Source organism: Homarus americanus, unplaced genomic scaffold (genome assembly GCF_018991925.1).
Source record: "Homarus americanus isolate GMGI-L3 unplaced genomic scaffold, GMGI_Hamer_2.0 scaffold2235, whole genome shotgun sequence".
NCBI lineage: Eukaryota > Metazoa > Arthropoda > Malacostraca > Decapoda > Nephropidae > Homarus > Homarus americanus.
In genome coordinates this window covers 145,548-162,281 of record NW_024726992.1, presented here as the reverse complement: position 1 = coordinate 162,281, position 16,734 = coordinate 145,548, and the positions used below count along the sequence as shown (strand labels likewise).

Below are 16,734 nucleotides of genomic sequence, written 5' to 3'. Positions count from 1 at the left end.
TAATGAAGCTTGTCTCGGTGGCCGAGATTAATGTACCAACACAAAATGCACGAGAGAGAGAGAGAGAGAGAGAGAGAGAGAGAGAGAGAGAGAGAGAGAGAGAGAGAGAGAGAGAGAGAGAGAGAGAGAGAGAGAGAGAGAGAGAGAGAGAGAGAGAGAGTCTTGAGATCCAATGGAATGTTACCCAAGGAAGGTAGAGCACTCTACCTTCCTTGGTGTTACCATAACGAAATAAAACATAGTTGGAGTATAACAGCGCGCGCGCGCACACACACTCACACTCACACACACACACGATATAATGACCAGCCAGGGTATAATGATATACATCCCACTATATATACATACACATTGAGACCAAGAACGATACCACATAATATTTTATAGTACCGAGTGTACAGGTATGATGATTATTTGAAGGTCCCCAACATCTCTCACATACCGGCTCTCCTTACCTTATCCGAGGTACGGTGTCTCATTAACTCTCTCTGGTATTCGAAGTCCTGTTAAACTGAACAATTGCTAAAAACTTGCTCATTCGAAGTCTTTGTATTCAAGGGGTTAAGTCATCGTATTCAAGGGGTTAAGTCATCGTATTCAAGGGGTTAAGTCATCGTATTCAAGGGGTTAAGTCATCGTATTCAAGGGGTTAAGTCATCGTATTCAAGGGGTTAAGTCATCGTATTCAAAGGGTTAAGTCATCGTATTCAAGGGGTTAAGTCATCGTATTCAAAGGGTTAAGTCAACGTGTTCAAGAGGTTAAATCATCGTATTCAAGAGGATAAATCATCGCATTCAAGGGGTTAAATCATCGTATTTAAGGGGTTAAATTATCATATTCAAGGGGTTAAGTCATCATATACAGGGATCTAACCATAGTATTCAAGGGGCCTAAACCTGTAGACACACGTGGGGGACCATTGTAAGTGTTGCAGATAAAAATAATAACACTAATAATAATAATAATAATAATAATAATAATAATAATAATAATAATAATAATAATAATAATAATAATAATAATAATAATAATAATACATCACAGGTATGTAGTCACGAACATTACAGTTAGTACAGTAATTACACCCGCCATATAAGCAAAGAGCATAGTGTAGTATCACCTGTCATACACAAGTCACCAAACCGATACCTGATCCCCGCTGAAGGTGAGTGATGTGAGTGAGTAAGTGAGTGAATGACAGTGATGAGTGAGTGAGTGAATGAGTGACACCCTACATAAATCCAACCAAAAATGACAAAAGACGCTGCTTATTGAACCCTCCTGAGGTTGATATCTGTCGCTATTTATCTATGTTATCATGTTTATATCCTATGTACGAAAGAACAGACGGACAGAAGATAATTAGACATTCTTACCTTACCTTACCTTACCTTACTTACCTTACCTTAACTAACCTAACTCCAACCTAACCTTACCTACCTACCTACTACCTAACCTAACCTAACCTAACCTAACCTAACCTAACCTTAACTAACCTTAACTAACCTCTCCCTTCCGATACGGTGGGGAATTAAAATCCAATGAGTTAACAGTCACATGGTAACAACAAAAACAACAACAAAAAACAACAAAAAACAACAACAAAAACAACAACAAAAAATAACAAAAACAACAACAAAAACAACAATAAACACAACTATGGGCTGCAAAATATAAAGGAAATAACAACGATAAGAAAAAATAATGAACACAATCAAGAGAAAACGCGATAAGAGACGACAAAGAAAACGTGGAAATAACAGCAACGAAGGAGAGGAAAGAGAAAGAGAGGGGAGGGGTGGGAGGGAGAGAGGGGAGGGAGGAGGAGAGGGGAGGAGGGAGGGGAGGGAGGAGGGGAGGGAGGGAGGGGAGGAGGAGGAGAGAGAGGGAGGGAGGGGAGAGAGGGAGACATTAGGAGATAAATCAGAGCAACAGATGTGAAAGTCGACGGTGTTAAGAGGTCCATCGCGGTGGGGGAGGAGGAGAGAGGCCCTGAAGTCGGCCTCCCAACCTCCCACCATCACCACCACCATCACAATAATCACCACCACCATAACCACTATCACCACCATCATCATCACCATCATCATCATCACCACCACCATAACCACTATCACCACCACCATCATCACCACCACCGCCATTGCCTCCACTATCATCACCATCATCACCACATCACCACCAATTCACACCATCACTACCACTCCCTTCACCATCACCACCATCACCACGCAGCGGACTCTTCCTTCTCCACCAATTCATCCGGATCCATTCTTAAAATTGGAAACACACGGAAAGAGGATTACACGTCCTTTAAATTGCAGCAGTACAGTGAGAGAGGAGAGAGAGAGAGAGAGAGAGAGAGAGAGAGAGAGAGAGAGAGAGAGAGAGAGAGAGAGAGAGAGAGAGAGAGGTGGCGCGGGTGAATTCAGAACACATTTAAGGAATCCATTACGGTTTTGGGCGGGAGGTGACGACAACGAAAGACACCTACTGTTTGATCTGAGGGAGGAGGAGGAAGAAGAGGGGGGGAGGAGGAGGAGAAAGAAGAAGATAAGGAGGAGGAATGAGAGAAGGAGGAGAGGAGGAGGAGGAGGAGGGAAGAAGAAAGGAGAGGAAGAAGAGGATGGAGAAGGATGAGGAAAAGTAGCGAGAGGATAAAGAGGAAGAGGAAGAAGAATAGTGGAAAGAGGAGGAACTACTGGCTGCCAGGGAGGGCGAGTACTACCGCCAGGCGAAGAATTCCAAAGACGGAGGAGAGCCCAGCTTATAGGAAGAAGGGGGAGGAAGAGGAGGAGGAAGAGGAGGAGGGGGGGTAAGAGAGAAGTATGGAGACGTGATATAAAGTGAAGCGGTGGTGAGGGTCAATAGGGTTGTGGATGAGTAGTCAGGGAGAGAGTAGGAGAGTGAGTGTGTGGGAGGCGAGGAGGCGAGGAGGCGGGGGGGGGGGGGAGGGCGTGAGAGTAGGAGGTTGGCAATATGTGACAGTAAAGGAAAGAGTAAAGGTGAGGGGAGGGGGAGGAGGAGGGGAGGGGGGAGGTGGAAGCGTATAAGAAGAGTAGGAGAGGGAGAGTAAGAATGTGTTAAAGATACAGGGAAAAAAGTAGGAACAAATCATTCTTTACAGTAAGTTTTTTCGTATTCTGCTACAATACTTCACTCTAAGCTCCACTACGTTATATTGTGTTGCACTTACGAATCTATATCACGTCACGTTAACCCGGACACACACACACACACACACACACACACACACACACACACACACACACACACACACAGTGGACCAGGACAAACAAACCCACATCTTACTGCTAGTTTGTGGGGGACTAACGACAGATGACCTCTCTCTCTCTCTCTCTCTCTCTACACAGGACGCACATTGTAAAAACTCTCAACTTGCATTGCCACTGACATACTTAAAACTACGATTCAAAGCTGGTTCTCAAAATGGCGTCAAAATTCCACTTACACTCTATAACAACCAGACGCACATAATTACTCCCTACCCTCCTCACCTCTCCTGTTCCCTAAGTTACGAGAGAAGATTATAACCTGACGAACTTTTAGGAATTCTACCTGACCTCACGCCCAGGTAATAAGAGGGTCACCTGTAGATTAGGCTCCTTGACTTATTACACCTGATAATTAAACTTCCTAAGGCTACCTGGGGGGTTTAGGGTAGGGTAGGGTAGGGTAAAGTAGGGTAGGGTAGGGTAGGGTAGGGTAGGGTAGGGTAGGGTAGGGTAGGTTAGCTTAGGTTAGGTTTGAGCGCTTAATCATCCAGTAAAACAAACTGAGGTGTTTAATCTTCTGGTGATCCAAAATCTGTAAATATTTCCTATAACAAACACAAAATCACTTATACGGATATACTACCCACAATACATACATACATACATACATACATACGTACATACATACATACATACATACATACATACATACATACATACATACACAGGTCGAGGAACAGCCTTCACCTGTACCCTATAAATATATGTATATGTAATTTAATCTATGGCTCATGTAAATTAGTTGAAATTAATAACAAGGATTAAATAGGTTAAATTTGTAATTAGGATCATGAACGGTACTGTAATTCTCCAGTAATTGCTCCCGTAATAACAGTTCAGCCTGTTAATCACCAATCACAATGTACAATTACTAAATGACTCATTGCTATTGGCCCAACACTAGCCAACCAGAAACAGAGAAAGAAGTAGCAGCAATTCAAACACTAATCACAATTCACAATCACTAAATAAGTAATTACTATTATCACACGAGCCAATGAGAAGGAGGATGCAATGACATCCATTCAAGCACTAATGACAATTCACATTAACTAAGATAATTAATGATAATGACCAAACACTTGCCAAGCAGATGGAGGAGGAGGAGGAGGACTGGCACCCGTCCAAACACAAATTACAATTCAAATCAACTAAAGAAACGAATGTTATTGGTGAAGAGATAACCAACCAAGAGGAAAAGGAAGAGAAGAAAATGTGACAGTCATCCAATCATAAATCACGTTAAATATGAGAATTAATGCATATTAAACACTACCTGACCCGGAGGAGTGAAGGCCATCCAAACACTACCTGGTCCTGGAAAAAAAAGGAGAGCCGGAAATTAGTAACTGGAAACTTTCAAAGACCTTCACATTTTTTTTTATTTCGTCGTTTCTTCAGTGAAAATTAAAGTCTGGTTATTTTGGGTTGTTTGGCGAGTTATATAAGTATTGGATAGATTATACAACAGTCTCTCTCTCTCTCTCTCTCTCCATTCACACCGTTAAATAGAGAGAAATCCCTTAAACTAGCGACGAAACCAGAGAATTAATCTAACTCAGCCTCTGATAACTCCTCCTTCACTTCCTCCTACTCCTTACACCTCAACCTCCTTTCCTTTCTCCCCTTCCCATTCCTATTCTTTCCACTCCCTATACGTTCCTCCTCTTTCTCCCTTCCTCTCTACCCATTTTTTTCCTCCCCCTTCCTCCCATCGTTTCTCCTTTCCTCCCTTCAACTCCCTACCCTCTTCCTCTCCTCCCCACACCTCTCCTTCCCCTCCTGCTTCCCTCACCTCCTTCATCCCTCTTCCTTCTCACCTCTCCTTCCATTTCCGTCTTATCTTCACCTCTCACCTTAACAACAGCGTAACCCCGTCGAAGCTTCTCTCTCTCTCTGTGGGTCAGCTGAAGATGAAAAGGGAAAATGATGCCTTTATTACCTCTCTCTGTCTCACTTACTCTCTTTCTCTCTCTCACTCACTTCCCCCACTCCCTGCCTCGCTTTATCGTCTGTCAGGAGGTGATTCATCTTCCTGCACCTCCCCTCCTCCCTGACCCCTCACTCATCACCTCCCCTCCTCCTTGACCCCACTCATCACCTCCCCCTTTCCTGACCCTCACTCATCACCTCACCCTCCTTCATCACCTCCCTAATCACCTAAAACCACAATCACCCGCCTTAACCAACCTCAACTACCACCATCCCTCCATAACCACCACTACCACTTTTAAACACGCCCATCATCTCTCCTTCCTAACCACAATCACCATTAGTTCTTCCTAATCACCCTAACCACAATCACCAACCCTCTCTGACCATCCCTAACCACCTCTTTCTAACCACCATCCCTACTCCCACCATAACAGTCATTCTTAATTCTTACCATATGACAAGTCTATTAAAGATAAACAATAATACAACAACAATAATAATAATAATAATAATAATAATAATAATAATAATAATAATAATAATAATAATAATAAAATAATAATAACAAACAATTACAATCACATTAAACTAAAAAAAAATAATTATTACCAAACGAAAAAAAAAAACGAACCAAAAAAACATTGTGTTAAAGGGGCAAAATTAATCGGGTTTAATGAATCCTTTATAAAATCTTTTTTCCTAATGAGATGTAATGAATTTGTTAGCGACTAATTTCGTGCCATTAAGGGAGATTAACTTTCAGGGAGCTACAACACTTGATGATTATTCTGCCTTGTGTAATATTATGATGCAGGTCAGGGAGGGTGTTGTGATTCTCTGGGTGGCGGTGTTATTATTGGTGTTATTGGTGTTATTGTTGTTGTTATTGGTGTTATTGTTGTTGTTATTGGTGTTGTTGTTGTTGTTATTGGTGTTATTGTTGTTATTATTGGTGTTATTGTTGTTGTTATTGGTGTTATTGTTGTTGTTGATTGGTGTTATTGTTGTTGTTATTGGTGTTATTGTTGTTGTTATTGGTGTTATTGTTGTTGTTATTGGTGTTATTGTTGTTGTTATTGGCGTTATTGTTGTTGTTATTGGTGTTATTGTTGTTGTTATTGGTGTTATTGTTGTTGTTATTATGTGTTGTTGTTGTTGTTGTTATTATTATTTGTTATTATTATTATTATTATTATTATTATTATTAGTGCTGTTATTATTGTTATTGTCACTATTATTATTATTGTTATTATTATAATTATTATAGTTATTATTGTTATTCTTCTTCTTCGTCTTCTTTCTTCTTCTTATTATTATTATTAAAGTTATCATCATATTATTATAGTTAGTCCGATACCTAACTTAGAGAGAGAGAGAGAGAGAGAGAGAGAGAGAGAGAGAGAGAGAGAGAGAGAGAGAGAGAGAGAGAGAGAGAGAGAGATATTACAAACTCCTCTCCGTAAAACAACACAATTAAATTTAGTAATTAACCCATACTTTTCTTCTCTCTGTCTCTCTCACACACACACACACACACACACACACACACACTATCGGGCTCAAGACTTCTCCACTATGCGCTTCTACAAACTTCCCCCTTGAGCCTAACTTAACTTCCTAACTTCAAGTATCGTCTGGTGGTTTGTTTTAGCATTTCTGGTCTTCTTCTTCGTGGGATCTTCTTAATGCTCTCTCTCTATTTCTCTTTATTATTATTATTATTATTATTATTATTATTATTATTATTATTATTATTATTATTATTACTTCTATTGTTATTAGGATTATTATCACCACCATCACCGATTATTACCACCATTACCAGCCAACATTACCACCATCACCAGCACACATCACTATCACCATCAGCAGCCAATACAACCACCATCGCCAATCACTACTACCACCCGCAGCCAGCACAACCACCATCACTATCTCCAATCACTACCACCATCATCAGCTATATATACTACCACCATCACCAACCAGCACTACCACCAGCTGAGAGGTGGCTGGAGTCACCTGGGGGATAATTAACCTGGGCGCAGGTGACCCTCCTTCTTCTACCGAGGCTGTCACTCTCTGAAGAGAAAGGAGAGGGAGGAAAGGGAGGGAGAGGGGAGGGAAGGAGAGGAGGGAGGCCCGGACGATAATGAGGGTAATGGGAGGGTGAAAGGTTAGGGCCAGGAAGAGGAGCAGGTAAAAGATGAGGGAGAAAGGTCAAGGTGAGGTTAATGGGGAGGGAGGATGAAGGGAGGGAAGGGTGAAGTGGAGGGAAGGAGGTGAGGGAAGGGAATGGAACAGTCTCTCAGGAGGTGTGAGGGTGATAAGGGAGAGAAAGAGGGTCAGTGAGATGGGTGGGTGGGGAGGGTGGAAAGGTCATGAGGGGCTGAGGGGCGTGAGGGTGAGGGCTGAGGGCGTGGGGGACTAGGGGCGTGAGGGTGGGGGGTGAGGGGCGTTAGGGGGCTGGGGAGGCGTGGGGGGCAGGGGGTGAGGGACTGGGGGCGTGAGGGACTGTGGGAGCGTGGTGAGGAGCGTGAGGGACTGAGGGAGCGTGAGGGACTGGGGGCGTGAGGGGCTGTGGGGAGCGTGGGGGTGAGGGAGAGTGGGGAGTGATGTGTACAGGGAGGAGGGTGGAAGCAAGGGGAAAGAAAAGTGAGATGAGGGGGTGTAGGGTGAGGTGGGGGATGTGAGGTGAGGTGGAGGGCAGGGGGTGCGTGGGGGTGGTGGTGGTGGTGGTGGGGGAGGTTGCCAGGTACCTTGGGGTGTAATAGAGCTGTATCGTGACATGTGGGGGGATGAATGCAAATCCCCACCTAATGCCAGATTAGTTCTCGGAAACAAGGAGGAGGGTGTGAGGGAGGGGGAGGAGAGAAGAAGGAGAAGGGAGAAGAAGAAGGGAGAGGAGGGGGGCAGGAGGAGGATGGGGAGTAAAGAGGAAAAGGTCGTGGGGTGGAGGAGGTAGAGAGGAAGATGGGTTAAGGAAAGTGGGAAAGGAAGAGGGAGACTGGGAGAAGGAGAAAGAGAGGGGAAGAAAGATAAGAAGAAAAGAGGTAGAAGTAAAAAGGGAGGGAGGAGAAAGAGGAGGACAAGTGAGGGAAGGAGGGGGAGGGGGACGTAGTAAAGAGGAACACATTAAGAGACACTAAAGAACTAAAGAGGTATAAAGAGGTGTTTACAAGAGCGATCAAGAAGCAGTAAAGACCGATAAAAGAGGAATAAAAAGAACGATGAAAATGCAATAAAAGAGAAGAGAGAGGCACAGAAAGCCAAAGACAGATTAACATGAGGAAAACGGGACTAAAGAGGAGGTAAAGAGGGAGGAGGTAAAGGGAGAAGTAGAGGGAAGGAAAAAAGAGTGATTAAGAGGCATTAAACAAAAGAGATAACAAAAATAACAAAGAGATAACAAAGAATGAGGGGGATGAAGAGGTGGAGAATAGGAAGAAAAAAGAGGGTTTGGAGAAGGAGATAAAGAGGAAGAAAAGAGGCAAGGGAGAAGAATAAAAAGAGGTATAGTAACGAGACAGATAATCAGAATAAAGACACGGACAAAGAGAGACAGACTAAGAAGGAGACAGAGAAAGGGGAGACAGAGAAAGGGAGACAGAGAAAGAGACAGGAAAGGGAGACAGAGAAAGAGGGAGACAGAGAAAGGGAGACAGAGAACATGGGAGACAGAGAAAGAAGGGAGGGAGGTGGGCGTGTGATGTGTCTGACTTGACTGAATAAACAAATCCCTTATCATGGCTAATAAGACAACCACAGGTACTGGGGAGGAGAGAGAGAAGGGTAAAGGGGAGGGTGGGGAAGGGAGGGGGAGGAGGAGTGGGGAGAGAGGGGAGGAAGAGGATGGGGGTTGGAGTAAGGAAAGGTAGTATTAGTAGTAGGGAAATGGGCAAGGGGAGAAAGGGAGGAGGGAGTGAAGAGAGCAGGAGGAGAGGAGGTAGGTAAACAGGAAGTAGTAATGGAAATTAGTGAAGAACAGAGAATGAAATGAGATAACAAAAGAATAAATTAAAGGGAGTAAGGATAGAAGAGGGAGGATGAAGAGGAGGAGAAGGAGGATGAAGGAGGATGAAGAGAAGGAAAAAAGAAGAGACTGCACATGGAGAAGGAGGGAGGAGGGAGGAGGAGGAGGAGGAGGAGGAGGAGAAGTGCAAGAATGAAAAGACTTTAGAAAGTGAATTAAGAGAGATAAGAGTCTGGTAGGAAGGAAGGAAGGCAGAAAGGAAGGAAGGAGGCCGTGATAAAGGAGAATGGGAGAGAAAGGCAAAAGAACGAGAAATAAATATCAAGGAAGAAAGGCGAATAATGAATTGAAATAATAAAATGATGACACGTTATCTGACTCAACTGGTGGAGAATTCTTCCTCCTTCTCCCTCTTCCTCCTCTTCTCTCCTTCCCTCCTTTTTCTTCTTCCACCATTGTCTGTTTCTGGCCATGTTGCTACTTTTCCACTATATTAAAACTGTCTGTGTGTGTGTGTGTGTGTGTGTGTGTGTTCTAAATTTCAAATTAAATGACAAATACGACTTATATCACCTTTGAGAGAGAGAGAGAGCGAGAGAGAGAGAGAGAGAGAGAGAGAGAGAGAGAGAGAGAGAGAGAGAGAGAGAGAAGTTACATACAAGAGCTTGAAAGAAATCCCGGCGGATAATCTCAACCGGACAAATCCCTTAAAGACCGGATGAAATGGGATGATGGGTGCATAGTTTATTAGTGTACGGCGGGCGGGGCGGGGTAGGGCGGACGGGAGAGGCGGGCGAGCGGGTGGGCAGACGGGGCGATGTTACTAACCTCTGCAGTGTTGCATGTGAGACCTAACCTAACCTATCCTATCTAACCTAACCTAACATATCCTAATCTAACCTAATTATGAATTTGGAGGCAAGGAAATGTTTAGGTAATGATGAAGTGTGGGGCGAAGGAAGTGTTTTAGGTAATGAAGTGTGGGGCGAAGGAAGTGTTTTAGGTAATGAAGTGAAGCAAGGAAGTTTAGGAAGTGTTGTAGGTAATAATGTGAAGAGCGAAGTGCTTTAGGTATGAAGTGTGAAGCAAGGAAGTGTTTTTAGGAAGTGTTGTAGGTAATGAAGTGTGAAGGAAGGAAGTGTTTTAGGTAATGATGAAGTGTGGGGCGAAGGAAGTGTTTAGGTAATGAAGTATGAGGTTAAATTTTTTAGAGTAGACACAAATCACACTTCACTTCACTTCGATATTATAAAGTCAATTTCATTTCCATTTCTGTTAACACTTTCCACAACTCCATTTCATGTTAGTTTCCCTCCTAAGGAATATATAAATTTTTCTTGTTCCGTAAAATCAAGCAGGTAGGGAATCTATCTCACTAGTTCCTCACCAATGTCGAGTTTCTTCAGATATGTCTCACCAAATTCTTGTTTTTATACCAAGAGCAGTAATACTACCAGTAACTACAAAAACACCATTGATAACAACAACAACAAATGCAAAACAACAAAAATACTACTACTACTACTACTACTACTACTACTACTACACACTCCCTCACTAGGCACTCAAAAAACGCACTCACTCACCCCTAACAAGACACTCAAAAAACAAACTCACACACTCATAAACAAAAACACTCAAAAACACACTCACACACCCCTCACAAGACACTCAAAATATTCCCCCCACGTTCTACCTGCGGCCACTAAACCCAGCATTACCAATTAAATGTTCCTGGAACCACCGCTTACTTTGTGCTAATTTACGCTAATATCACCAATTTTGTGGACTCGTTCCTACATGCTTACTCCCGCTGCTAAACCCACAGTACGTGAATAAATATGAGTGTTATTACTTTGGTAGGGGTGTGGTGTAGGGTGGGAGTGTGGTGTAGGGTGGGAGTGTGGTGTAGGGTGGGAGTGTGGTGTAGGGTGGGGGTGTGGTGTAGGGTGGGAGTGTGGTGTAGGGTGGGAGTGTGGTGTAGGGTGGGAGTGTGGTGTAGGGTGGGAGTGTGGTGTAGGGTAAGGCTGTAGTTGTAGGGTAAGGGTGTAGGGTAGTGTTGTGTAAGGCAGGGAAGGTGTAAGGTAGGGGTGTTTTTCTGGGTGTTTTCTTATCTCGTGGGATCAAGTCAAGGATCCCTGAATAAACTAAAAAAAATCCTTCTCTCAATTATGTCTTGTTCCACACACACACAAACACACACACACACACACACACACACACACATACACACACACACACACCCTGTTCTTAATGTATTCTGGATATGGGAGACAACAAGTTAATACCATCCACTTTAAAGCGGAAGGTAGACCCATTAAAGCGACTTCCCCGGGGCAGACGAGTCCATAATTAGGAAGGTTTTGTGTTAGTATTGTGAGAATGGCCGGCCCTGGTGTGTGGCTCAAGTTAAGTTTCCTGGTAGTGTCCCAGCAACGCCGTAAGCACGAACACAACACCAGCCTGTACAGTACACTTACACGTGGACAGCCCAAAGTTCAGTCGTACGCTCCAAAAAATAGCTTCCATGGTCGTGTACGAAGTTATTTTTACTCACAAGGGAAACATATTCACTGGTATTACAAAGCTGTATTGTGTTAGGTGTTCATATAGATTTCCAGTAATTATAATGGAACCTTAGTAGTGTAAAAGGCTAGTTAACTATATGCGGAGTTGACGATCATGTTAATTTACAATCATTTACTTACAATATGATTAACTATTTGTCAATGACTTCATATTTACACTGTCGCTGCGGTGTTGTCACGTGTACCGAGGCACCTGTGACGTGAGGAACATAACACGTGCTGGCGAGCAAATGTTTTCTACGAGTAAAATAACATTGAAACTTAACAACTATAACACATCTATTTTTTGACAAGTAGAACGACATTATCCATTTATGATATACAAGCTGATGCAACGAGACTAAAAACCATTGACCTGAACCAGTTGCCGAAAATTTCTTCCGATGTGTCTTCGATTGATCAATTTCCCTCACTTAATGACTTTCCTGTGTAACCAGAAGCAAGTGTGTGTGTGTGTGTGTGTGTGTGTGTGTGTGTGTGTGTGTGTGTGTGTGTGTGTGTGTGTGTGTGTGTGTGTGTGTGTGTGTGTCTGTGTGGTGTGTGTGTGTGTGTGTGTGTGTGTGTGTGTGTGTGTGTGTGTGTGTGTGTGTGTGTGTGTGTGTGTGTGTGTGTGTGTGTGTGTGTGTGTGTGTGTGCTATTTATCGAGAGGACCGCCTTACAACTTATCTCTCAGTGGAGGAAATTAGCCACATCAACAACCTGATTTCAACTCTAGATAATTTCGAGTCAGCAATTGGTCTCATAAGTCAAGAGAGATTCGCATTGACTTCAACAATGTTCAACTTCAGTTTACGTCAGTTTAAGTTAAAATCAACGACGTATGTTTTTGTTTACAATAGTTTAAGATGGAATCAACAATGTACGAGGGTTTTTTAATATCAAACGAAAATTAATTAAAATAACAAGGCACCTTTTTGTTACATTATCTCTAGATTAAATTACTGAACAAAAATCTTCATGATGGCTTTGACTACTTGATCAATACATGTCTCTTGGTCACTAGCCTGGGAGGGGGTGAGGAGAGGGTGAGGAGGGGGTGAGGAGGGGTGGCAATTACAGCTCGGGGGAGGTGAGCAGGTGAAGGGTGGGGGGGGGTAAAGAATTACTACTATACTGTAAAGCCAACACTTAACAGTCAAAATATTTAACTTAAACTAAAACAAAAAGCTGCAGTAATGAAGCGTTAAAATATCTCAACACTTATTAACGTCAATAACAGATAGGAAAATATATATACGCGAGATTAACTTAGAATTCAGGAGGAGAAAAAAAACAAAAAACAACATAAGACGAACAAAAGCTTAATTAACGACCGAATTATTGGAGCCATTTACCCGGACAGTAACTTCCACCCTTACCAACTCACCCCACCCCCCACACCCATCACCCCCACAACCCTCACACCCATCACCCCCACCCACCCCACACCCCCACCCCCACCCCCCACACCCCCACCCCCATCACCCCACACCCATCACCCCCACACACACTATAAGCCGATCGCCTCACACTCCACTTAACACAAAGTCACTAAGCTCCCTAAGACCTTTAAGTTATTAGTGTTTTATATTCAGTTTAACGCGCGTCGGGGACTAGCCATCAAATGAACGAGTACCTCTTATTAGACGTAAACACAGTGAGCTTGTTGTAGTGGTAGTGAGTAAAGGTGTAGACAGGTCAATACGCATTAGGCTGTGATTTATCATTACTTATAACACACCATTAAAAGCTGCTACTCCCGTTTCTTGGCGTGTGTGACGGAGGAATGTTGGCATGTGGTGCAGTGCTTACTTAAGAAACCTGAAAGCTTTTTAATGGCAATGAATGTTGGGACGCCAGCAAGGGGGCGGGCTGCGTTCAAGCACTACAGTCTTGTTTAATTTTCACACGCTCGAACGCACCCATCTGAAAGTGATTTAGCTTGTGTCTCTCATTTTCGTTTACATCTTTTGAATATTTACTTTAAGACTGAGCATATTTGTCTTATTTACGATGATTCATAACTATTTCCTGTACTCCTTAACACAGTATATGAAAATAAATTATCGTTTTTTGTACAAGTAAATAAACATTTGTCAACATATACTCCAGCGTTTTCTCATCTTCAAACTTCAAATCGTAAAGAAAATTTAATTACCAATCGATTCTTATTAAACCCCATGAGACTATACACTACCATTTCGATACTAATTAATTTGTTATCGAATTTAACTAAGTCAATGTGCTAAAGGAGAGGTAAAAAGGTTAACTAATGAAACGTGGGTAGTTATCACCTAAGATTTTATACTATCGCTCGCTTTCAGTTTTCTCCGTGTCTGTGTGTCTGTTATTGCCCAGACTCGTTTCCTCTCTGTCTGTACTAGAAATTACAGACTCATTTCGTCTTTGTTTATCTGTCCACACTAGCACAGTGCATGACTCTGCCCGGCACTTACACCATTACATTAATTCCCACGAAAATATCGCGGTCCTAATGTACGAGTAATCAATAGCAGCTAATGTCCAACAGCCATCAACATGCTAACTACACTTTGCAACTTACTGAGCGTCTGTGAAATGTGGCTGTATGATTTGCAACAAACTAAATCTCTGTACCAATTATATACATTACAGTATATGTATATTATTTGCAACACGCTAATTATATCCACACCAATCATGTGCAATAATGTCTGTATCTTGCAACAAACTAATCTTCAATACAAATCATATACGCAATACTATTAAATAATTTGCAACAAACTAACCCTTAAAACTAACCACCAACGTATTGCTCTGTACAAATGTTGATCATCTATGCAACATGGTAATATGATCTGCAACTTATCTCCCACCCCGTGCAATAATGTACCTAATATCCTCCCAGTAGAGATGGTTTATGTGTGAAACGTAACTTGACTCTACACGGTGAAAACAACACTCTAATGCCTCGTCCACTGTATTAATAGTCCCGTGTAATACAAGCAGTCCCCTTCACCATGTTTTAAAATGATAACAACATATATACAATTGCTTTGGGCTATATGGTATTACATATATTCTACCGTGGAATAGAATATTAATTAGAGGCAAAACAAGTTCTCATGTTAACATTTCCGGCTCTCTGTCTGTCTGTCAGTCTGTCTACATTTCTATCCCAGTCTGTCTGAATATCTGTCAGTCTTTCTGTCTTTCTCTTCTCTGCCTGTTTCTCTATCTCCGTCTCTCTCTCTCTCCCTTTATAATACAATATATTTCGAACATTAACATAGTAATCTTGCAACAAAACATCATCATTGTTACGTCAAGAAGATAACTACATACAACGTTTGATGGTTAACTCGAACACGCGATACGTGACCGAACTCCCTCAGTAATATAAGGTCTCTTGTCACACTCCTCTCAGCTCTGTCGCAGTAACACGGACGAACACGACTACGATCGATATGACTACGACCAACACGACTACGATCGATACAAATACGACCAACACGACTACGATCGATACGACTATAACCAAGGCGACTACTGGAACGACATTCAATAACATAAGCCATGGTCGTTCCTGAATACAATCATAGCAACATTAGCACCATTCTCATACCCAACCTGGCAGCGTAATGCCCTATGCAACAAACAAACTTCAGTAACAACATCACCAACATTGCAACAAACATGCCACATTTCCAGCATCACCAAGATTGCAGTACGCATCATCTCAACAAAATTTACTATGCAACAAATATTCCATTAGCAACAGTGCAGTACCCAACACGTCAACATATTGTCCCATGCAACAAAATTTCAATATCAGCTTCACCGACACGGCAATACCCAGCACATCAACACACGGTCGCGTGCAACAAACAGAACAGTCCCAGGGGAGTAAGCAAGAGGACAACAGCCCTTGCAACAACATAAATGCAACAACATCTAGTAAACAAGTGTAGCGAGGTAACACCGGCCGTGACAACAACACCACACAGTCAACAAACTGGTATTAACTGCAACACAACATCGACTCTTGCAACAATACCATAGCATTCCACTATTCCACCGAATTTTCTTGTAATATGTCAATAAAAATATCCCTATAGACATATCATATTTCAATATCTTGCAACATTACGCCTCTGCAACTACACCAGTGTCAATATATCCACTCGCAATTGCATCTATTCCTATAACTCTACATGTCTCTATTTGCTGTCACGCCACCAAAATACTTTACGTTTATCTTTGCAATAATATAGTTGGGCAACGTGCCATCTAAATATTTCGCACCTTACGATGCAAAAGTCCCGTTGCAACAGAGGTGCATTTCCTATTGCAACAACATGTTTATGGATCCAGTTGCAACATCCCATGAGAGAGAGAGAGAGAGAGAGAGAGAGAGAGAGAGAGAGAGAGAGAGAGAGAGAGAGAGAGAGAGAGAGAGAGAGAGAGAGAGAGAGTAACATTCCACGTGCAACAACAACAGGGCAGTATCCCGGGGTCCTGCATACTAATAAGCTGGTGGAAGGAAGCCGTAACTCTCAGTGCAACACAAACAATTCTCTGCTCAACACCATCATAAACCTGAGTGCAACAAAATACTCTTGCTCGCTGCAACAGAGTGCAATTCCATACAACGACATTAAAACAGTGTCTCTTGCAATAACACGACAACACCTATCCAGTAACGCCTTTGTAGTTCACGTTGCATATATAACATTTCTTCGTTGCAAATTGTAAGAATATCTTATATCGTGTTGTAGGAATATTTTTTTCCTTGCAACCTCCATTTGCTTCTTACTTCAACATCTTACGTTCCCTTGCAACTTAATGTTTTCTCTTATAGTAATGTGACATCTCCTTGCAACATCTTTCATCTCTTTTAGTAATTTCCTATGTTACCATCACAGCAAACATGATTTTCCCTGCAACATCTTATTTCCCTTTGCGATGTCTAATGTAATTCC

The 16,734-nt window shown here is 42.3% G+C and overlaps 1 protein-coding gene across 1 annotated transcript in view; it reads left to right on the top strand.

Annotated features, from left to right (window-relative positions):
• LOC121865751 overlaps positions 1-15,320 on the top strand; it is a 77,925-nt gene extending 62,605 nt beyond the window's left edge. Inside the window, exon 5 of the mRNA XM_042365301.1 lies at positions 15,180-15,320. Coding sequence (XP_042221235.1) covers positions 15,180-15,320 — 141 coding nt within the window. The remainder of the gene's footprint in view (positions 1-15,179) is intronic.
• Positions 15,321-16,734: the final 1,414 nt, after the last annotated feature.